At 36.3% G+C, this 23,767-nt stretch overlaps 1 protein-coding gene across 8 annotated transcripts in view; it reads left to right on the top strand.

Annotated features, from left to right (window-relative positions):
• ODF2L (outer dense fiber of sperm tails 2 like) overlaps window positions 1-22,412 on the top strand; it is a 40,749-nt gene extending 18,337 nt beyond the window's left edge. For 7 of the 8 annotated variants that reach the window (XM_036095983.2, XM_078072800.1, XM_078072802.1 and 4 more), the window contains 8 exons: window positions 467-602; window positions 5,395-5,505; window positions 6,893-6,997; window positions 9,012-9,170; window positions 10,742-10,827; window positions 10,910-11,072; window positions 14,871-14,996; window positions 17,387-22,412. In XM_036095983.2, coding sequence (XP_035951876.1) covers window positions 467-602; window positions 5,395-5,505; window positions 6,893-6,997; window positions 9,012-9,170; window positions 10,742-10,827; window positions 10,910-11,072; window positions 14,871-14,996; window positions 17,387-17,515 — 1,015 coding nt within the window. In that variant the 3' untranslated portion in view covers window positions 17,516-22,412. The remainder of the gene's footprint in view (window positions 1-466; window positions 603-5,394; window positions 5,506-6,892; window positions 6,998-9,011; window positions 9,171-10,741; window positions 10,828-10,909; window positions 11,073-14,870; window positions 14,997-17,386) is intronic. The other variant, XM_078072801.1, reaches the window with a different exon arrangement.
• The last annotated feature ends 1,355 nt before the right edge of the window (window positions 22,413-23,767 follow it).

Raw genomic sequence — 23,767 nt, forward strand, 5'->3', positions numbered from 1 at the left:
TAATAGTAATGAACCCTGCACATTTGTTTTTAAATGTTTTATTTTCTGTATATTCTCTTCAATTTTATCATTGTAAACTAGCATGTATAATTCGCTTCTAGAGGTGAGTTATTGCCTCACTTGATCCTTTTATTTAACCTTGGCCTTGAGATTGTGTGTGTGTATGTGCATGTGTGTGAATGAGAGACAGATGGCCACTGAGATAATAGTTCAGATATTTTACTGAATAGCAAAGGGAATGGTGTGCAATTTTTCATTGGCATCCTCAGTGAGTAAATATTGCTAATCAAGGTTTTGCAGGTAGTAGCCTGGCAGATAACTGCTTCCTGTTCACTTTGTTCTAGTGACTTGTACTAACTTTAAAACCACATACCCTAGCAACATCATTTCAGAAACACACTTAAAAAGTATTATTTGAATGAAAATTTTTATGACTTTTATAAAATATATCATTTATCTCATAAAGGCAAGTTGCAAATCTTTTGGAAGACCTGAAGAAAGTGGAAGACCTTGGAAAAAATTCATGTGAAGAAATTCTTAGAAAACTTCACTCAATTGAATATGAAAATGAAACTCTGAATCTTGAGAATACAAAATTAAAGGTAATGTGTGTCCTGGGGCGATGGCTGGCTCAGTTGGTGGAGCATGCAGCTCTTGATCTCGGGGTTGTGAGTTTGAGCTCCATATTGGGTGTAGAGATTACTTAAAAATAAAATCTTTTTTTTTTTTTAAAAAAAGGTAATGTGTGTTCGTGTGTGTATGTGAGTATATTGTCCAATGACAACTTAGTAGAAGTAGCTGGAATGGTTGCATGATTAGGATAGTGCTCTTGTGTCATTTTGACCTTTATGTTTGTAAGGGTATTAGAAGATCATTATAATATGCAACTTCTAAAGCTACATATATATCCATGTTTATATATCTATATATACATATATAGACACACATATTTGTATATAGATTTTTAAGTGTTTATAGTTGTATATACACAGATATATGTTAAAGTTGTTTTCAGCAATATTAAATAAGATTTATGAGGTTGAATAACTGTCTCGACTTCTAAAAACTTTATTTGTTCTTCAGTTTTAGCTGTTGAATCATCCAAAATTACATTAACTTTAATGCGTAAGATTTTTTTCTAGGTGTCATGGTTACGATAGGATATAACCTCAGGCCTGGTCTGTTTGAAACCAGAAAGTATGTTCCTGGCTGCTTCATAACCAGAAAGAATTTTCCAACTTAATCAAATCCAAGGGGTGATTGGTTTGTATGTGTACCAGAGAAAAAAATGGGGAAGAAGTTTTTATACTTTCTGAGAAGAAAAAAATTGAGTTCTCAATTAGAGATACAAGTAACCAGATGAGACTTGATTAAAGATGACCGCATCGGGGCGCCTGGGTGGCCCAGTCAGTTAGGCATCTGCCTTCAGCTCAGGTCATGATTCTGGGGTCCTGGGATGGAGCCCTGCATCAGAGTCCCTGCTCAGCGGGGAGTCTGCTTCTCCTTCTCACTCTCCCTCTGTGTCTCCCTCTCTCTTTCTCTCTCTCAAATAAGTAAAATCTTAAAAAAAAAAAAAAAGATGACAGCATCATTTTCAGCTCTTTAATACTATTTTTGGAGGATCGTAAATAGAACACAGAAAAGAATCTATGTAAAAAGGCCAGAGTTGGCAGTTCAAAGCAGATATGGCATCAGAGAACCAACCCTCTTTTTAGTTCTCTTTTCTGCCATTCCTGGGTTATGACCCTCATGATCCAAAATGGTTGCTGGAGATTGCCAGGGGGAAAAGATGAGTTATAGCCCACCCCCCTTTTTTTTTCATCTCCCCTTAGGGAGACTTCCTGTAAGTTCCATACCATTCTACTCTTCTACTTATTCAGGCACATGGCCCCAACTAAGTGCAAGGGAGACTAGGGAATGTAGTCTTCTAGTTATCCTGGGCTCTAGCCAAATATGAGTACTCATTATTTCCTGCAATTTGTTCATGTTTTCCTGTATCTCTTCCTGTAGTTTTACTATATTTACAGTTTGGAATCATTTTTCCTAGTACCTAAGACCTACCTTAGTTCAGCTCAAGTGCTACCTCCTCCCCAAAGTCTTTTCAATCGGGATGAGTCTCTCCTTATAATCTCCCATCTTTATATGCCCAGAATGCCCAGGGAAGATGTGACATACACTTAGCTCTCCATGAATATTTATTGGAAACAATTTTATTATGTTTATTTTCTTAATTTCCTTGATAACCTTCAGAGAGAAAGGATTAAAATAATATTTCATCAATTATAAATCTAATTTTTAATCAAATGGTAAGTAGAATTAATTTTAAATTACATAGGTATGAGAATCATTGGGTTAAAGTTTATATCTTATATTCTGTTAATAATTCGGAAACATGTATTTTTAATGTATTATTCTTTGGATTTTTGTTTAAGGAAAAAAACCTAGGTGTGTTTGGCATATGTTTCTGTAATGTAAAATTGCCTAGATGTATTTTGTTACTTTTAATGACTTTAGAATAATTTTAGATTTTAAAACATTTCAAATGAAAAAAGAATCTAGCTGATATTGGTTCCAAGACCCAGTGACCTCTTCTCTTGAAATTGCAAGGGTTTATTTGGATGGTTGTAAGTTCTATTTGTTCACTATAAAGAGCTGAAAAAAAACAGAAAAGCATAAAGGGAAAAATTTAAAAATCACTTGTAATCTCACAACTCAAAGAAACTAAAGTTACCATTTTAGCATATAGTTTTGGGGAGTTTGGACTAGTTCCAGTGTTTTGCTACTATAAATAAAAATGTGGGTAGTTTCTTTGAGTCTTTTTGCCTGTTTTCTTAGGATAAATTTCTAGGATTGTAATTATATGGTCAAAAGGAAGGCTCATTTTTGGTGTTATATATTTCCAAATTACCCATCATATGGGTCACTATATTTTTCCCAGTACTAGACAATTTTAAAACATCTCTCTCCATATTCGCTAGGTGATCTCATCTAGTGTTGGGCCTTTAATTACCGTCTGTATCCTGGGGGCTCTCAAATTTGTATCTCTAGCCTAGACCTTGCCCCTGAATTCCAGACATATCTTCTATTGCCTACTCAAAATCTCCACTTAGATATTTAACAGGTGTCTCAAAGTTAGCATGTTTAAAATAGAGCTCCTGTATTCCCCCAAATAGCTCATCCTACAGTTGTCCGCATCTCAGTTAACAACAATCATCCGACCTTTCATCTGGTGTCATCCTTGACTCCTTTCTCTCCCACCTGCTTCCAGTCTGTCAACAGATCTTCACATAGATGTAGGATTTGACCACCTCTCCCCAGCACCACTGCTGTTGTCTTGGTTTAAGCAACCATCATCTCATAGTTGCGGTGACTTCCTGACCCCCCTTTGCGTCCGCCCTCGCCGCTGCAGTCAGCTTTCAGTGCAGCATAGCGTAGTTCCCATACAAATGTAAGTCAGACCATGTCACTGCTCCACCCAAAACCCTCCAATCATATCTGGTTAATAAACACTTACAAAGCATTGTTCCATCTGGCTTTCCAGTACTTCTCTGACCTCATCTCCTTCCATTCTCCCCTTTGTTTTCTCCCTTCCTGCCACATTAGCCTTGCTGTTTTTCCCCTAACTGGCCAGGGCTTGTCCCACAGTTGCCTTTCTCTGTGGGAATTCTCTTCCCTCAAAGAGCCACACTTCCTTTCAGTGTTTGCTCAGAGGTCCCTTTCTCCGGAGGCCTCCCTGGCCCATCCCCAACATGTCATTCCTATCCTGCTTTTGTGTATGATCTGTTTTACTTCATATTCTTGTTTTTTGTTCATCTATCCCCTTTGTGTCTGTCTATATGTGGAGTACATAAGCCCCATGAAGGAAGGAATTTTTTGGTTCTTTCCTTCATTAATAAAGGAATATCCAGTGTCTAGAGCATTTTTCAATAACTAGTAAATGTTTTTTCATGTATTTTTCTATCATGTACATTTCTGTCTTTATGAATTACCTATTCATTATCCTTTATATGTCTTTTTTTCTAATTAATATGTAAGAACCCTGTACTAAGGGTATTAATCTTTTGTCATAATTTGTTACTCTCTTTTACATTTTATTTGCCTCTTAAATTTTTTGAGGGGGCAATGAAATTTAGAGAGATATATTTACACACAAGTATCGATACATTTTTTTTTTCTTTTATGGCTTCTGTTAAGTCTGTCACATTTCTGCGTATCTTATAAATAGAAGCACTGACTGCCTGCAATCCAGACTATCTTTTCAAGGATGTATAGTGAGCATCCTTGGAAGACAGCCATGTTTTCTTACCAAAGGGTAGACGTGCTTACTGCCTGTTAGGAGAGATCTGGGTTCCCTAAACTCGGGGTTGCTCCTCTGCAGTGCATCCCACTGCGTGTGCAGGTGTCATCTGGCCCTCATTGTGTCGCTCTAGGGGAACCGGGGCTTGGGAGACAAATGCAAATCTGACATCTGGCTACCGCTCTTGCTGTAATCAAGTTTTGTGTCTCTGACCCAGGAGTCTCAACGTCTTCTGCTAATATGCGTGAAACTGTTCCAGGCTCACTTGTCAACTTGGAGGGTAAAATCCCAAACCCTTACAGTGCTTGATATCTTCTTCTGATTTTATGCTTAGTAGGGGTTTTGCTATCCTAAAATCAAAATTTTAGCTGTATCTTCTGTGAAAAATTTTAAAACTTTATTTTTAAAATATAAATAAATATAAAAAATAATGTTGGGTGGAGGCAAGTAGTTCATCTGTTTTTTCTTTCTAATAGTTAAACAGTTGTCTTATTACCATTATTTAGTGATCCATATTTTCCTCATTGATTTAAAAATTCAATCTTTATCATATACTAAATATAACTTTAGTGTATTTTTCTGTTTCTGTTCCATTGACCTCTATATTCTTATGTTGGTATCTTGAAATTTTTAGTTCTTTATACATCTTAATATCTAATACGTACTGAGATTCTCTACCTTAATATTCCTTTCAGAATTATATTAGTCTTTCCCGTTTATTTTTCCGTATGAGTTTTAAAATTAATTTTGTCATGTTCCCCCTCCTCCCAACTATTATGCTTTTGGTTGAAATTGCATTTAAAGTGTTACCCATTTGGAAAAAACTGATATGTCAAATAGTATGAGTCTTCCCATCTAAGAACATGGTATTTTAAAAGTTTTAGAAAAATTTAAAAAATATATGTCTTACATACAAGTCTTATTATAGTTACTCATGAATATTACTGACTTTTGAAAATACTTAAATTGAAGTGGTAATTATATGCAGTAACAGTGATTATTAACCTTTCAATAAATGAGATGTTTTTATAATCCTAGCACTGGAGTATAAATGAATTCTAATGATTTACAAAATCTATTTATATTTTCCTTGCTAGACTACACTTGATGCTTTGAAGGATGAGGTGGTTTCTGTTGAAAATGAACTTTTAGAATTGCAAGAAGTAGAAAAACAACAGAAGACCCTTATTGAAGTATATAAAACTCAGGTGATTATTTCACTGATTTTATTGTTAAATTTTGTAGGCAATTTAAAACACTGTACTTTTTTTATGATCTAAATAAGCAGAACTGAAGAAAGGTAGAGCTATTATTTTATGATAGAATATATGTCCCATATATTTCTTAAGGTCCCACATATTTTTATAAGTAGATGATTCTGCTGATTCCTGATTCAAACATTGACTGTGTATGTATTGGCTATTCCTAAAAGTAGATCTAAAGTTAATTATGTAGGTGTAATATAAATCTTATGAATAATATTGTTAAACTTAGTATATTGTCATCTTGGATATTTAATGGCATTGATTTAGAATAATAACTCCCTTCTAGGGTCATTAAAACGCAGTACTCCCTTTTTCCCAATAAATAAAATGAAATTCTGATTTGCTCACATGAAAGACCTGGATAAGAGTTGTGAAAATATATATGGAATAGAGCTGTGTTCAGTGGCAGTTTATAGAAAACCTTATGTTTTGGAAACTTTGTAGTATTCAAGAAAAACTTTACAAGATGCAGGTCCTTAATGATGGTAACAAACTGGTCAATAAAGAGCTGGGTTTTACTGGAAAAGAGAGCATTTGCATTAAAGAATAATGAACTAAAGATAAAAGCTTAAGGAGGGCATCCTGTTGATAAGTAGGAAGGAAGTTCATCTGGATGGTTAAGATGGAAAAATGGAGTCAAGACATCTAGTTAGAATCCTGCAGTCATGTGGAACTTATCAGAGGTAGGATGGAGGTTGTGGTGGACTGTGGGCCTGTTACTGAGAATGTCAGCTGGGTCGTCCAGCTGGGTGTTTGGGTTTAATCCCTCAGCAAGAATAATGTGCATGTTCTAGGCTCTGGGCTTTGTATAAAGGCCTCAGATTTTTTTTTTTTTTTTTGAGCATTGTTTTAAGTGTAAAATAATTGGTATGGGAGCTAGTTTGGACCAGAGATTGATGTTTTTTTTTAAGAAAACAAAAATGTATTTTATTTTGTTATAATAAATGTGACTTTTCCCAAAACTGCATGTGGACATACATGTCAGCATATTTCAGTTACTCCTTAGTCTTCAGATTTTTTTTTTTTTTTGATTCTTTAAGGTGACCTTGACCTGCAAATAAAGATCTCTCTAATATTCAGGCTCAAGGGGAGAGTCTAGAAATATTGATGTGAAAAGACAGGTAAATCATAAAAGGATTGTGGATTGGAGCAACCTCAGAGCACTGAGCGATTTTTGTATTAAAGTAGGAATAACATTAGATAAAGATTTTGAGGGTGTTAATAGGGAAATAATGATTTGTTTAAAATTAAAAATTCAGATGTTTAGTTTTTTAATTTACTTTATGGTCTTAATAAAATATGTTACTCTAATAATATATTTTATTTTCAGATACAAAAATTGCAAGAAGCAGCTGAAATGGTGAAAAGCAGATGCGAAAATTTGCTACGTGAAAATAACCTAATTACAAAAAACAAAAATAAAAAATTAGAGAAGGTGAGTTTGATGTTTTAAGCAATAAATTAATATTTATGTTTTATACTTTATGAATATTATACATATTCTTTTATTGTGGTCATTTTCTCTAGTTTTGACCTAGGAATTATCTGTCTTAAATCTCTGTGAGAGTTTGTTTTCTAAGGACATAGTGTCTCCTCCAGGCTTGAAATGTTTGCTTGTATGAATGTTTTTTTACTTTTTCCTTAATATTTGGAAAATAGCATAAGTGTTTAATTTTTCTGATACAAGAGCAGACTCACATATCTCAAAAAAAAAATGGTTATCACTTATCACGGGCTTCATCAGCCACAAATAGCAAATTTGAATATATCTCCTTTTTAATCCCACTTATTTGTTTTGGGTACTAAATCTTTTGTGTCTAAAAAGTAAAGTAAAGTAAATATTCGCTGCTAGATGCTTTTTGGAAGAAAAATAATATTTAAAAAAGCAGCATGATTTCCCTTTTATCACCCCATTGCAACAGAATGAGGGGAAGGCCAGTGTTGGCAAGTTATGATGTTTTTGTGAATATTTTTAACTTTTTAAGTGAAACCACATCCCTCTTTGGGTCTTCTCATGTTGTTTTGGTAAGGAAGTAGTGAAAGTCGTAGGACACTGACTCCCGGCTGGAGAGGTCATGGGATGTTACCAGTCACTTCCAACTGAGTGTAATAAGGTGACTGTCTCTGGGTTGCCCCCACGTCTTGGGATTGAGAAGTCTGAGTGAGGCACAGTGTGAAGAAGAGGTCAGCCAGAGCAGGCATTCTGCTGGTTAAACAGAGATAAAGATAGCCCACCAAACATGCAACTTACTACTTTCTTAGAATTACTTTTCACCTATTTTTAGCAGCATGTTTAGCATTTCATGTGTCCTGGTCTCTGTCTCTCACGAGAGGTACCACCGCAAAGGTCTCCTCTTTTTGCTAGGCAACACTGTAAATAAAAGTCTATTAAAAAACCGGTTCAGGAGGCTGATGGGGCAGAAGCCTGTGATTTTCAGATACCGTGAGTCACAATGTCTTCTAACTGGTATTAAACCAGAAAAGTCATTTTTTAAGATGAAATTTTTCCTTTTCCTTTTCCACTGTCAAGTCTCCTGGTTTTCTCATGGGCTCTCAGATGTTTGGGGTCCCAAAGGTGTGCTTTGTTCTCGTTTTATCTTTTGTGATCAAGAATGCCAGATGTGCACGGTAGCTCTAGGTGTTCCCTGTCTCAGGGAAAGACTCTAGCTCTTGTGTTTTCCTCCCTATAAACATCCTAAATGCCATATGTCTGGTTATTTTTTCTTAATTAACCGTGTAAGCATTTCTTATGGGTGCTTCTTGTCACATCTCCACAAAATTGTCACGGTGAGGCACTGCAGTGGCCAAAGGGGTGACTGTAGATAAAATTAGAGAGACTTGCTCCTAGTAATATTAATGATGAAACGACAGTCTACTGAGGACTGATGATATGAGCTATCTTGACATAATACACCATAAACCCCACCAATCTGGACTAAGATGAGTGCAGCAAGCCTATTCTAATTGAAATATCTGAGTTACAAGATTGACAAAGTGACAATTACTTTAGCTTGATGGCTGAACAGTAGCAAACGACCATACCAGGTTTACTAGTAATAACTATGCTTGAAGATAAATGACAGGATTCAGAAAGTTTGCTTTCCTAAGTAGGTTAAACATTCTCCCCTGTAGGCTGATAAAACTGTATGCATTGACTCAACAAACTTTTAAAAAATATTTTTAAAATTTTAACTCTAATGTCATTAACATACAGCACTGTATTACTCAGCAAACTTTTTGAAAACCAAAGTACGGCCCACTTTTGAGGTATGTGTTCTCTATAGCAGAGTCTCACTTAATGTTTATTCATATTTATTTGGTTGAATCTTTTCGTTTAAAACCATTATACCTAAAATACTATATTACAAGCATATCTAGTATTTAAGATAGTAAAAACGTTAATGCTGAATGTGTGACTTTGCACTTATTTCCCTAATGCTACAACTCAGTTGAGAGGCCAGATGGAGTCTCATCTGCAGGAGTTAGAGCGCGTCCGCGATTCCTTGACGGCGGCGGAAGGGAGGCTTCACGAGTGTCAGGAGAGTCTGCAGCACTGCAAGGGGAAATGTGCAGACCAGGCGCACACCGTTAGCGAGCTGCAGGGCCAGGTGTCCGGCCGGCATTCTGCTTTCTACTAGATACGTGAAAGGAAACTTTGGAATGATTTCACCAGTTGAAGGCACTACTGTCAGGGGTTGATTTTTTTTTTTTTTTTAAACTCCCATCTCCATCAGTTTATCAGTTTATTGCAGATGCTGTAATATTCTGCAAGCTATTCTTTTAGTATTTTATCATGAAAAATTGGTAACTAAAATTGCTCATTTTCGTTTATTTGTACAAATCTATATTTAGATATTGCAGAACATGGTAACAGCATGAGAGAAGGAGCAATGCTATATTTACATATATATTTTTTGACATCAGGATAAGCTAAATTATTGTAATTTACCTTACAAAAATTACAATTTATTTTAATTAGAATTATGCATCGAGTTCATTTGGATTCTTCTCAGTTATTTTTTTGCCAACATATACTTTTGTACTTCATCAAAACAGAGATCATGGGTGCCCAGTTAGTCACCACATAGCCACCTCCTAATTCAATGCCTAGCAGAGTAAGTGCTTAATAAATATTTCTTTAATTATGTTTTTTCAAAGATGCATGTGCAAGGAGGTAGCAAGTGTTTTTGTTTATTTGCAAAACAATTTTAGGAACAATTCCCTGTCTGTCTTCCAAATGTAATCTGGATTTTAATTTTGAAATACATCCTATTTTTAAACATGCAAACAAAATTTTGCTAAATTTAAATTTCTGAGAAGAGATTTTTCTAGGAAAATGCCAATCTGTATAGATAACCTAAATCATTAATTAAATTATGAGAAAAATTTTATTTTCAAAGCTTCTTAAAATAAATATAGCTTTTGAAGCAATGGGAAGAATATTCTGTCTTGATATTGGCAAATTGTCTTTGGTTGATTTGTTTATTTTATTTTGTTTCTCACAAATATTGTTTTTACTTGTAGTTACAACTTCATAGATAGTCAATTATCAATCACTGTCTTTAGGTAAAACAAGAAATTATAAGAGTACTTAAAAATCCAACAATAGGAGATTAATACTGTGTAGTCTTCAAATTTACTTAATAAAATAAACATCCTTTTCCAAGAAAGCATTGTTCAGAATGTATTATTTGCTATCTTTCAGAAAAATTTTTAGTAGATGATTTTTCATGAGGCAGTTTAGTGTTTTTAAAATTAATCAGGAATTTAAGAGCTTGTGTTTTAACAATGCGATATTTCTTTTTTTTTTTTTTATAAATGTTAGTTTTTTTTTTTTTTTAAAGATTTTATTTATTTACTTGACAGAGAGAGACACAGCGAGAGAGGGAACACAAGCAGGGGGAGTGGGAGAGGCAGGCTTCCTGCTGAGCAGGGAGCCCGATGTGGGACTCGATCCCAGGACCCTGGGATCATGACCTGAGCCGAAGGCAGACGCTTAATGACTGAGCCAGCCAGGCGCCCCCAATGCAATATTTCTTTGTGTCTCTCTGTGTAGTAGTAATAATAATATTTACGTCTTCTTGTTTTTTATGATTATTCTAACAATAAAGTATATAGATTTCTTTGGAAGTTGGTTATAAAGAAAATAACCAGGAAAACTTTTTTTTCCCCCTTTTAGGTTGATGCAAATCATAATCTTCTGAGAAAGCTTTCTCTGGAAGAGGAAAATTATCTTATTCAGTTGAAGTGTGAAAACCTTAAACAGTAAGTATTAAATTGACTTAAAATTGGTGTTACATTTTTCTCTACACACTATAATTTTAAAATATATGTTTTCTGTAAAAAGAAAATTAGAACAGATGGATGCGGAAAATAAAGAACTTGAAAAGAAGCTGGCAAACCAAGAAGAATGTCTTAAGCATAGCAATCTTAAGTTTAAAGAGAAATCAGCAGAATATACAGCATTGGCCAGACAGCTGGAAGCTGCTTTAGAAGAAGGAAGACAAAAGGTACAGATGGCCTTTATTTAGAAACTTTTTAATTAGTTTACCAAAGAGTCGTCTTTTTAAACAGACAATATCTCATCTTACCAAACCTACAGTTATTGTATTTATCCTGATGACAGGGTGAAGAGAGCAATTACATTTCTGTTTTTTACTTACTTTTCCCTTTTGGAGCTAAACAGCTGTATATTCCTGGTGCAGTTAGTTCACTAGGTAAATGATGATGTGGCAGGGTAGAGGGCAGAGATGGAAAACATGGAAGGAGCACCCCCCCCTTTTTTTTTTTAATAAAACCAAAGCCGTTGTGCAAATTGTTGAACATTTTGGTTTTGATCAGGATCTGGTGAGCTGTAGAGCTCAACTCCCTTTTCTTTTGGCCAATATTGTTACACAAGTACATGCAAGAATTAAATTCCAGTTAAATCCATTTGGTTAGCATTTAATAAAAATCTCACTGTGTGTCAGCCACTCTGTTAGCTTTTGAGATGCAAAGATGAATAAGACCTTGTTAGTTTGCAAGCTCCTTGGCAGTTTCCCTGGTGTTATGGGAAACCTGTATGCAGAGGGCAGGGAAAGACTGTAGAAAGAGGCAAACCACTCCAGGTTGGAAGGTGACAGGTTTAATAAGCAAGGGAACACAAGAGTTTTCTTGGATGGCCACAAGATGAGTAGATTTCTACGCCTGACAGAATCTTAAAAGTTTATATAGAGGCCCTTAACTAGGTTCAGTCCAAATAGCCTCAACGCCACATTCCCTTCTCAAGGCTCTTTACTTGGAGTGGCTTCTGGGAGCAGGGGAGGAAATCAGAACACATATCTCAAGGACAGGGGAGAGGGTGGGGAGCTTCCAATTGCCCAGGTCCAGCTTGTGGGTCACCTGGAGGTCACGTCTTTTTGCTAACCTCCTCCAACAGACCTGGCCTTAGCTCTCAGGACATTCATACAGGGGGAAGATAATATGTGAACAGACAAGTGAGTGACATCCAGCATGTTGGTGCTACAACAGAGGGAGGGTACAGGTTCACCAGAGGACATTGTTCATTTCACGTGGGGGTAATGGGAAATGATGCAGGAGGGTCCTTTTTTTTTTTAACATATAATGTATTATTTGTTTCAGGGGTACAGGTCTGTGATTCATCAGTCTTACACAATTCGTAGTGCTCACCATAGCACATACCCTCCCCAATGTCCATCACCCAGCCACCCCATCCCTCCCACCCCCTTCCACTCCAGCAACCCTCGGTTTGTTTCCTGAGATTAAGAATCTCTTACGGTTTGTCCCTCCCTTCCCCTATGATCCTCTGTCTTGTTTCTCAAATTCCTCATATCAGTGAGATCATATGATAATTGGCTTTCTCTGTTTGACTTATTTCACTTAGCATAATACCCTCTAGTTCCATCCACATCATTGCAAATGGCAAGATTTCATTTTTTTGATGGCTGCATAATATTCCATTGTATATATATACACCACATCTTCTTTATCCATTCATCTGTCAATAGACATCGAGGCTCTTTCCATAATTTGGCTATTGTGGACATTACTGCTACAAACATCGGGGTGCATGTGCCCCTTCGGATCACTACATTTGTATCTTTGGGGTAAATACCCAGTAGTGCCATTGCTGGGTCGTATGGTAGCTCTATTTTCAACTTTTTGAGGAACCTCCATACTGTTTTCCAGAGTGACTGCACCAGCTTGCATTCCCACCAACAGTGTAGGAGGGTTCCCCTTTCTCTGCATCCTCGCCAACATCAGTCCTTTCCTCACTTGTCAATTTTAGCCATTCTGACTGGTGTGAGGTGGTATCTCATTGAGGTTTTGATTTGTATTTCCCTGATGCCAAGTGATGTTGAGCACTTTTTCATGGGTCTGTTGTTCATTTAGATGTCTTTTTTGCAGAAATGTCTATTCATGTCTTCGATGCAGGAGGGTCTTAAAGAATGGGTAAATTTATCAAATGACTTGAAAATATAGTCTTGAAAGGACTTAAGGTAGGCTTTGGAGTCCAACAGGAACTGGATGTGAAATCTGGCTCTGACACATTACACCCTGACCCAGAGTGAATCACTTCTCTAAACTCTAGTTTCTTAATTAGTGAAATGGGGATGATGAGTTTTCTCATCAGATTGAGTGATGCTAAAAAGAGATTGTCTATACATGATGACTCTCAGATGTATATCTCCACCGCAGACTTCTCTCTCTCCTGAAATCTAGACTCAGATATTCTGCTACTTGACATCTCCACTTAACATAGGCATCTCAAACTTAACATGTCCAATACCAAATTTTGAATCTAAATCCCTCTAAACTCTCTTCCACCCTTGTCTTTCTCAAGCCTGTTAATGGCAATTCCATGTACGTTAGATAAAATCTGATATCCCTGAAGTGTGGCTTTTATATCACAAGTGCCATATATGTGTGTGTATATAAATATATATATACTTATATACTTTATATATATATATACTTTAAAGTCTGGGAAACCAATTTAAATTTACTTTGAAAGATACATCCTTGAATAAAAGCTAAGTAGTGAAACGTATTGCCGATGATAGAAATGTAATCCAGATTTCTCAGCCCCATCAACCTTTGGGAGGAAAATAAAAGACTTTCTCCTGGGTTCAGCCTAAGTGGACTTCAGAAATGCTAGGTGTTCTCAGATTCCTTCTCAGAAGTGTTCAGAGTCTGCCTTCTTTCTCTCCTGCTGCACTGGAATATGGGGCTGTCTCTAGTTCCTGCCAGGTGAGGAGTGCCATCACTGCCTTGTCACCATTGTCCACACTGAGGACATTGTCAAGACCTCTTTCTCCTACAGCTTCAGATCCTGCTAGCATCCCTCACACACCATTGCCCTTGGAATTTGTGTGAAAGAAATCTTTGTAAATTACTTTATAATAACTTAGAACTGAGTTTACAGGAGTGTGATTAGAGGACAGGCCTTCCCACTAGCTCCTTGCTCCTGAACTAGTCCTTGCCTCAACTCTTATTCTTGTGGCTCCAACACAGCATTCTTGCAAATAGGCTCCCACATATCTGAATCATTAGATGAACATAGCTAAGCTAGACTTTCTGCTAAAATAAGCAATCATAGAAATAAGAAAACTCAAATTCAGACCACTTTGGAAGTGAATGAGTGAAAAACCAGTCTGGTGTGTGTGTGAGTGAAGTGTATACATCCCCTGCCCTGTCCCTATCTCATCCATCCAGTCTACCGTCCACACTGAATGAGAACTTGCTGTACTCCACCCCAACTCTGGACACCACGGTGAATGTAAATACATACACCATGCCAGCCAGTCTCAGTAGGTTATAAAAATAGAGTATTGGGAAAAACACCTACCTAAGTTACAGAGGAGTGCAAATATGTATACTTCTTCCATATCAGGCTAATTTTGCTGACTTTGACTGCAAAAAGAAGTAAACATATTTATGCTATATGTGTTTCCTCAGGATAGGATATCTTTTTTTTTTTTTTTTTTAAAGATTTTATTTATTTATTTGACAGAGAGAGAGAGAGCGAGAGCAGGAACACAAGCAGGGGGAGTGGGAGAGGGAGGAGCAGGCTTCCCGCGGAGCAGGGAATCCAATGTGGGACTCGATCCCAAGACCCTGGGATCATGACCTGAGCCGAAGGCAGACGCTTAACGACTGAGCCACCCGGCGCCCAGGATAGAACATCTTTAAACATTTTGTAATTAAACTGTTCAGAAAAAGAGGTAGAGTATAATTATGTCAAGGCTTTAGATCATACTTTAAAGAAAGTTTATTTAGTTATTTTACTCTTTTAATTAAAATTACAGGTTTCTGAAGAAATAGAGAAAATGTCATCTAGAGAGAGGGCTTTGCAGATTAAAATATTAAATCTGGAAACTGAACTTAGAAAGAAAAATGAAGAACAAAATCAACTTGTTTGCAAAATGCACAGCGTAAGTATTAGTATGGCTTAATGTATTTTCATAAAAAATAAATTAGTATTTAACATTCTTACCATGTAGTTTTGTTAAAGTATGAAGTGAGGGGAATCAGGACTCTTGGTTTACTGGTAATATTAAGAATAACAAATAATATAAATCATAAAAATTTTAAATGTCATGATTATGCCAAAGAGTTATTACCTTGCATCCTTGGTAGCTCCTAGCACATTTCCCCGAAGTCTCATCAGGCCCTTTCCTGCACATTACTTTAGCACAACAGCTGCTTAATGAAAGTTACAGATACAATCTACTGAGGAGTTTCTGGTACGAATTTTTCATTTTTTTAAGATACACAATTGAAACTATTATGAGTTAGACTTTGATATCTGTCTTGAGTAATGAATATTATACTTTTAGAAAGTGATGAGTTTGTATTAAGTAAATATTCAGTGTTGTTATATCTGCATATAAGATAGGTGCTCTGAGCCACTCAGCCATGAAATGAGAATCCCAAATTGGCTGTGTTTAATCTTCTGATGTCTTTTCCTAAATATTCATGAAAATAGTCAATTGGCGTAAGATACTATGGAAGCTAGCATTAGTCGTGACTAGATTACTTGAAAACGGTCTACTTGATGACATAGAAAATGATGATACTTTACCTTTTCCGGGAACCAGAGATGCCACGAAAACTATTTTTTCATTCCCAAGTGTCTACAAAGTTGAAAACGTGAAAGGTTCAAAACTTAATTGATTTTTGGCATGCAATATTAATTTAATTTTATCACCATCAAAATTTCCATGGCAATTTAATCAGAACAAACATTTCTCACTTTTAATGTAGCACGGGTCTGCTCTTTATTCTAAATCTCTTATATTTATTTAAAAAAATTTTTTTCTCACCATCAGAATTTCAGATACTGTAAAACATGTGTAATTAAAACTTCTGAAAAAATAAGTAGTAAGATGAGCTGGGTTTCTCTATAATGTTCGCAGTGCTTGGTTAAGTTCTGCCAAAATAAGTAAGTTTAAGATGTGATGTTCTATGAAACCTGATAATTTTTACAGTAGTAAAAATCTAGAATTCTAAGCAAAGATTTAGACATTGCTGAGTCTGTGTGTTCTGTCCCTTCCAGGGTACAGTTCTGTGGGCAGGTCAGTATTTATTTTGTATACGTGTCCTAGCTCTAGCTGAGTTGTAAGCACCCCAGGAGCTGGTCTCATAGTTGGTTCTATCCCAGTGTCTTGCACAGTGCCCTGCCCACAAGCAGACTTCCTCAGATCTTCTGCCCAAGTGCTTCAGCTGGGGCAGAGTGAATGCGCAGACCCAAGCGTGGCCTCACCTCCTTAACCCAGGCTGCCCTGCCTGAAGCCTGAAATGTCTTTGGAGTCTAATAGATTATCCTAAAATCCGTGAACATTTTACATTCTCCCCTACAATAGAGTGTGTTCTTATTAATATTTTTCCCTCCAAACTGTTTAGTAAAATTGATGTTCCACGAAGATTCACTATATTCATTCTGTGACTTTGTGTAGCCCAGCCTAGCACATTGCTTCATACCACTCCACTGCCCCCAGGGGGTATCACTCAGTTTCAGAAGGGATCAGGTGTCACTGAATACCAGATAGGAAGGAGGGAAAAAAAAAAAAGATTTCTCTTCTTAAGGTGCCTACATTTCAGTTGGAAGCTAGATGATATTGGCAGCCTATCTGAAGTATTTTCAGTGAACAAATCTACTTGAGAATTTATATGCAACTGAATATGTTAAAAAAATATATTGGGCTTTTAATTTTTCCCTCAAATAAAGAACACCTGTAATATTTAGAGTTCTTTTTATTTTTAAAGGATTGTAAAAATAAAATGTTCATATCAAAACTAGAATTCTGTCACTTTTTAAGGCAGCAAAAGTCTTATGTATAAAATATGAAAATGGTGCCCCACATTCCGGGGGAAGCCTGCTTCTCCCTCTCCCACGCCCCCTGCTTGTGTTCCTTCTCTCACTGTGTCGCTCTCTGTCAAATAAATAAATAAAATCTTTAAGAAATAATAAATAAATAAAATATGAAAATGGCAAAAACTGGTATTAAAATAGGTCATGTTAAATGTAATGAAAAATAGTTATGACAGTGTTAATCATATTAAATATGTAATCATTTGGGGTTGACTGTGTATTACAACAAGCTATATGACAGTAAAGATCAACCATGTATGTACTTTAGTTATGCGGGATTTTAAAGAAAAATGAGCTCTAAGATATGTTGTTAATGCATGTATCAGATGTTAGAATTCTCTCAAAAAATTAAAAGTAATGTATTTAATTGTATATATAAATTTTACATTATGACTTTACCCTTTGATATGAATGTCATTATTGATTATCTTTATTTCTTTTTTTATTTAGAAAGCACAACATCAGGAAGTATGTTTGAAGGAAATACAACATAGTCTTGAAAAGTCGGAGAATCAAAATGAAAGTATTAAGAATTATTTACAGTTTCTAAAAACTTCTTATGTAACAATGTTTGGATAAATGGTTATATTTATTTTCTATAAGCAATAGGATTTTACTCTAAGTCTAAAACATGATTAGGTACAAAAATAATAATAAATATAATTTATGGGTGGTAGTAGTAGAGTTTTTATGAGGCTTTCTTAAATACAATTTATTTTCCAATTGCAACTTTAAAATAAGATACTGATGTTAGTATTCCTTTTTGCTGGATAATTTTCATTTAGCTCTGGTTTAATACCTATTTAAATTATATTGATTTTTAGAATGGTTTTCACACACAGAAAAGAAGCCAGAATCATTTTTTGTGACTGTAGCCATCAGTTAATTGAATTTGTAATGAATCTAGGCCAGTTATGAGCCAAATACATGATTTTGAATAACATATATAATTGTTTTACTTTGTGGTGCTATATATGTATGTATAAAATCAAGGAAAATATTCTGGATATTAATTGTTAATAATAGTATAATTACATACTTTCTAAAGATACCAAATGTCAAATTAATACTGTTTCAAGTATGATGCCATTATAATTTCTGTGAGGATTTTAATATAGAATTTTAAATCATAGCTATTAAATGCCAGCTGATGGTGACAGATGAAAACACATTGGCATACATTGTTTCTTTATAGAGAATGGGCATTTGGGCTCGCCTGTGAATTTGTAGTCTCTTTTTTTTTTAATTAGTGATTGTCTGGTATTGTCACTGTAGACATTCTAAAGCCCGTGTGGTAACTAAAAGATTAAAGGGGAACAACTTGTCCTGCCCCTTTCCATGGCCAGCTCCCTTGGGATGACCAAAATAAGTACTGTTAATACCAAGAAGTTGTAGGATAAGGTCTTTATTACTGCAGTGACATAGAAGAGATACCAAGAGCTTATTGCCCCCAATCTCCTACCCGATGTGCCGAGGCAGGATCCTCTAAAAGGGGATTGATGTCGTCAGCAAGGAATCAGGTAATAGTAGCTCCTCGCAGACAATGGCTTGAGGGCTGTTTATTGAAAGGGCACTCAGGTCTCAAAACATCATCCAGAGAAGCAAATTGTGTACTACACGGTCCAGCCTATGAACAGAGCCATCTCCCCAAGATGTTTTATCCTCTTCTCTGAACAGAAATGGGATCCTTCTTTTCTCTGGTCCCCATCAGGGGGACCTAAGACTGCCCTAGGATCTATGGGAGCTACTTGTCAATGACCCAGCTGCTTAATAGTATTTTTCTTAAAATAGCGTAATATGGTAACTTCAGGAACTGGCCACATTGTTTGCCCAATAATTGCTAACAATATTAGTGTTGCCTTTTTTTTTTTTTTTTAAATCAGAGTACTTTTACTAAAACACATACTTGACCCTTGTGGTCCTTTCTTCAACTCCTAAGGCAAAGAGAGCTTTAAGAAATACTCCGATGAAAGGAAACTAAGGTTCTTAAGTATTGCTCATTAGACTGAGCTCTTGAAGGGCAGAACTGTACCTTATTCCTATTTCTGTTCCAGCCACTACACCATAGCTGGGACATACCTAGATGCTCCGCTGATGTTTGTGGATAGATAGAAAGAAAATGTAAGCATAGAAGGATTAACTACCATAGCTATGGTATAAAACTCTTAAATTTTGAAGTTGGCATTTGAACTTAACTCTTCTGATTCTAAAATTAAAGTTCTACATACAGTGCTGTTTTCCTGTTGCAAGGAGTGGCGGCGGCGGGAGCATTGCTTTTATTTACTGAGGCCTTGCTATGTGCCAGACAGAGCTCCCAGTGTGGGACATGTACTAACTCATTTAATCTTTACACTTAATAGCACTTAATAGATGCTATTAATTCCATTTATTTTTCAGCAAACCAAAGCACAGAAAGGTTTCTTGCCCAAGGCCGCAGAGCTAGTAAGTGGCAGGCATCCAGAGTCTCTGCTAACTATGACCACACTACCTTCATATATTTCATAAATAAAGGTAAAGCTTTCTTGTAACAATCGTGCATTTACTTCATCTGTGAATATTTTCTTTTTATTATACTTCTAGTTTTTGCCAAGGTGACAAGGTGTTTGTGCCTATGCATTAAGATTTAGTCCCTGCAATGTTTCAGATAGACTGTGGAAGGAAATGACTACTGTGGAGGCCCTGAGGTTGGTACTCAGATGCTAGTGACAAAGGACAAGAGGAAGTGTGCCAGACCCTAGAAGAACTGTAGCATGAAGGACAGACAGTGGGCTCTAATGGTGTGTGGACCAAACTCAGCATTAGGGAGGCCCAGAATCAGTGCCCTGGTGTCTCTGAGCAGTGTCCCTGCGGGCAGCTCTCCATCCCAGAAAGCTCTCGTCCTGCGGTGCTGACAGCCTGGCAGGGTTTTCTCTATCCTTGATATTCAGGGCCTCAAGACTTTCTTGAGTCCTAAAAGTTTTTTTCCATTATTTCTGCAATTATTACCTCTCCATATGTTCTCCTCCTCCTCCTTGTTTTGTCTCCTGGATATGATCACCACACAACTTGCCTTTTCCCTCAGGGTCTGTCACAGGGTATCTTGTGAGGTATTGCCACCTGATTTTTCTCACCACTAATGTGGTTCTCAAGGGCAGTCATTCTCTTTCTGTTGGATATTGGATTTCTAATTAAGAAATCATGTTTTTTAGTTCCTGAAAGTATTGGGTTTTGTTTTTTTGTTTTTTAGTGCTGTAATTCCATTATATTTTCATTAAAATTTTCATCTGTTTCTTCCATTGGTTCTACTACAGTAGGAATTTCGAGTTTCTGTTCTGCTGGCCATCTTTCTTCCCAAACCCCATATGAGTTTTAATTTTCCTTGCCTCCTCATGGTTATGGTTCCCTCAATACGTGCCAGCAGCCTGCCCTGCACATTTCTTGGGCAGTAGCAAACCAGGTGGTGAAAGGCGGATGGCTTCGGTTCTCATGGCCTGAGACCTGCTACCCTCAGCTGAAGGGCTGTGAAAAACCATTCTGCTCCCAGATGTTTTCAGTCACGAGCATCAGTTCTTCTCAGCTACCAAGACTGGAAGCACTTCACTGCACTGAAGAGCCCACTTCAAGGTATTTGGGGGTCAGTAAGTTTGTTGAAGCGAACAACAAGTGAAAAGTCCCCTATGGAGGTGAACCACAGGCGGTGTTGTCTATACCTAGAATACTGTGCAGCAACTTAAAGAATGAATTCGATCTGTATCTGCTGGCTTGAGATTTGTTCATGATTTTTATTTTTATAAGATTCTTATTTTAACCTTAAGCGTCACAGAATTATGTATTCACCTTGTAATCAAAAAAAGCGTCTCTTTGTGAATAAGTTTACATATGTTGGTATAAGCATGGAGAAAGGTATTGAGAGGCCCACATGCCTTGGTAGGGATGGAGGAAATAGTCTTTGTTCCATTTATTCCAATGAGATTACATTACTTTAGATTATTTTCTAATCAGATAATAAAAAATTTAAAGGTTGGAAGACAGGCATAGTATGGAGTGGAAGAGTAGGACCAGTGAGAGGTTATGGTCTGAGAATGAAATATTGGAATTGGATTTTCACAGGGGGGAATAGTCAGGGACAAGGAAAAAGCGAGAAGTCTGCTTGAGGTGGAGTGGAGGTCACTGGAGCGCAGGATGCCATGTAACTGAGAAGGCGTGGATGTTGAAGCCATCTAGAATGTGGAAGGGATTGGAGTAGAGCTGAAGAGCAAGCATCCTGGTTAGATGTGGGCAGATGAGTAGGTCACTGTACTAAGGAATGAAAGTTTTAAAATTCTACCAAATTCAAAATCCTCAACATGACCCTTAAGGCCTTGCATGTTCTGGTCCTTAGGTCCATGGCCTCACGGCTCTGCCCACTTCCTAACCCTCTCCTATTACTTACCTCCTCACCCACTGTGCCCAGTTGCACTTGGTTTCCCTGAAAACTGAGTTCATTCCTTCTTTCCTTTTGAAACACTCTTTCCCCCCACTTTGGTCTGACTAGATCCTCCTCCTTTCATATCGCTTCCTACTCCCTTCTTTCAGAATCGGCAGTTTTTTATCTGTGTGATTGTGTGACGTTTGTCTCACTAGACTTTAACAGTGGGATTTACTGTTCTGTAGCCTACATCTGACACGGTGCCTGGTACATAGCAACCACTAAGTACATATTTGTTGGATGGATAGGTAGATGGAGGGATGGTGATACTGCCATTAGTTCTGAGCTTCAAAGTAGGGCGAGGGGAGTTGCCAGGAAAGGAAGTTAAACAGTCTGGAAGAATGAGTAGCTCTCTCTCCTGCCGGCTGCAGGGGAAGCAGTTTCCTGGGTGAGGTGGCGGTTTCCTTTCAGGCAGAGGTGGAGTCTGAAGAGATTCAGGGGGCAGGAGACTTTGTCTATAATCAGATGTGTGTCCCAGAGGCTACAGTGGAAAATGGAAGGGAGTTGGTATTGGGAGTGAGTCAGGAAAGTAGAATGGGTTGCTTCAGGTAATTTTAAGAGTATTTTCTTTTTTTCTTGTCTAAGAATTAATAAAAATCCCATGTGGTGTCTTCTTTTCTTCTGATACTATTCATTTGGGAAAGTTGCATAAGTCCCAAGTATAACATTAGTGTTTTTGATTTAAGATTGCAACCAGTTGTGGTACTTTCCAATAACACTTCCACAAGAGAAAAAAATATTAAAAATAAGTAAATAACTTTTTTTCCCTTAAAATTTAAGATTTCCTTAAAATTGTAAAGTTTAGGTACATTTAAAAAAATAAGTATCTTGTTTGTTCTTTCTTTGGCATGGCTTGGGGTAGGGTTAGAGGGAAGGGGAACTGTTAGGAGCCCTTTATATCATTTGTTGTTATTCAATGAAGTTAATATTGACAACAGACTAAGCTTAAAACCAAAAAAATTAAACCTGTAATTAGCTGTCACACATTATTTTAAATAAACATTTCAATTATAAACTGTGACCCCTTTATGCAAGCTTAAAGTGTATTTTTTGCAATGTCTTTGTAAAGTAGATCTCTTTCCTATCATTTAAAAAAAGGAGCTCAATTTTTTTAAAAAGAACTGAATTAGAAAGAGCATCTAAATCTAGTATGGTAAGGCATATGTAAATGATCTTTAAAAAATGGCGATTTCATTTTCATAATTAATGGTAACTAAAACTTCTTGAATGTCACCTGAATGCTATCTAAAACTTTTTTTTTTATCTAAAACTTTTTTATATTTAAAAGATTTTGTTTTACTTCTACAGACAAGCACACTAATTCTTTAAAACTTCATAAGTTTTCATTTCCATGCCAGAAGTCTAACTTAGTTTTTACTATTTTGAACTTGTCTTATTTGAGAGTTCTATTTTAGCCTTTCTGATGGTGTTCATAAAATTGAAATGAGAAATAAGAATTTTAATTTTAAATGAGTTGACTCCTATTAAAACACCAATCCTAACACTTGAGAATATAGTAGACACAAAGATTTCTATACTTCCTTTTTCCTGCCTAACATATAAATAGGTCTTATACCTTAATAAAATATGAATGTCCATCAGATAAAATGACCAAAGGATAAAAACAGACAAGTCAGAAGAATTACCAATGGCTAACAAATATGTTTATAAGATGTTCAGATTTAGTAGTAAAAAAAGTGTTAAGTGAAAACATTTTTAGTATATGTGCTGCTGAAGTGAGCATGTGTTAAGTGAAAACAAATCTCTTTTCTTTCCCTATAGTAATTTTAAAGAGGTAATTCCTAGTTTTGAAAAGAGGTAAAATGAGAATTCTCACACACTACTAATGGGACTTACTGTTCCATTTATCTGTGGATATACAATAATATATTATTGCTCCACAGTTGGATAGTTGTGTTGTTTTCATGTTTTCTCCATTACAAACTTTTCTGCAGTGGATATCATCATGCGTCTAATTACGACTTTAGGATAAATGCCTAGATGTAAATTATAGTATCAGAAGCCATGAAAGTTTTCAAGGTTCTTGAAACAATTGTTCATGCCATTTGCTACAATAATTTTCAACTTAGGCATTTATCCTAAAGTAATAATTAGATGCTGGTGGGAACTACTTCTTACACCACTCCATTGCTTAGCTCATGCCTGGCACCTAGTAACAATTAAATCTTGTCATTTGACATTCAAATGAATAGCAATATGGCCAAGTCATCTTTCAGTCTTAGTTATAATTGCAAAGTAGGAATGTGAACATGCTCTGAAAATTACAAGGAGTTCTGAAACTGTAAATATTAGTATTTGTTCATAATTTTAGAAGTGCTATACTTTTATTTCTCATTGTTAGTTGATGCCAATTCAATTAAAAC

Source organism: Halichoerus grypus, chromosome 5 (genome assembly GCF_964656455.1).
Source record: "Halichoerus grypus chromosome 5, mHalGry1.hap1.1, whole genome shotgun sequence".
Taxonomy (NCBI): Eukaryota; Metazoa; Chordata; class Mammalia; order Carnivora; family Phocidae; genus Halichoerus; species Halichoerus grypus.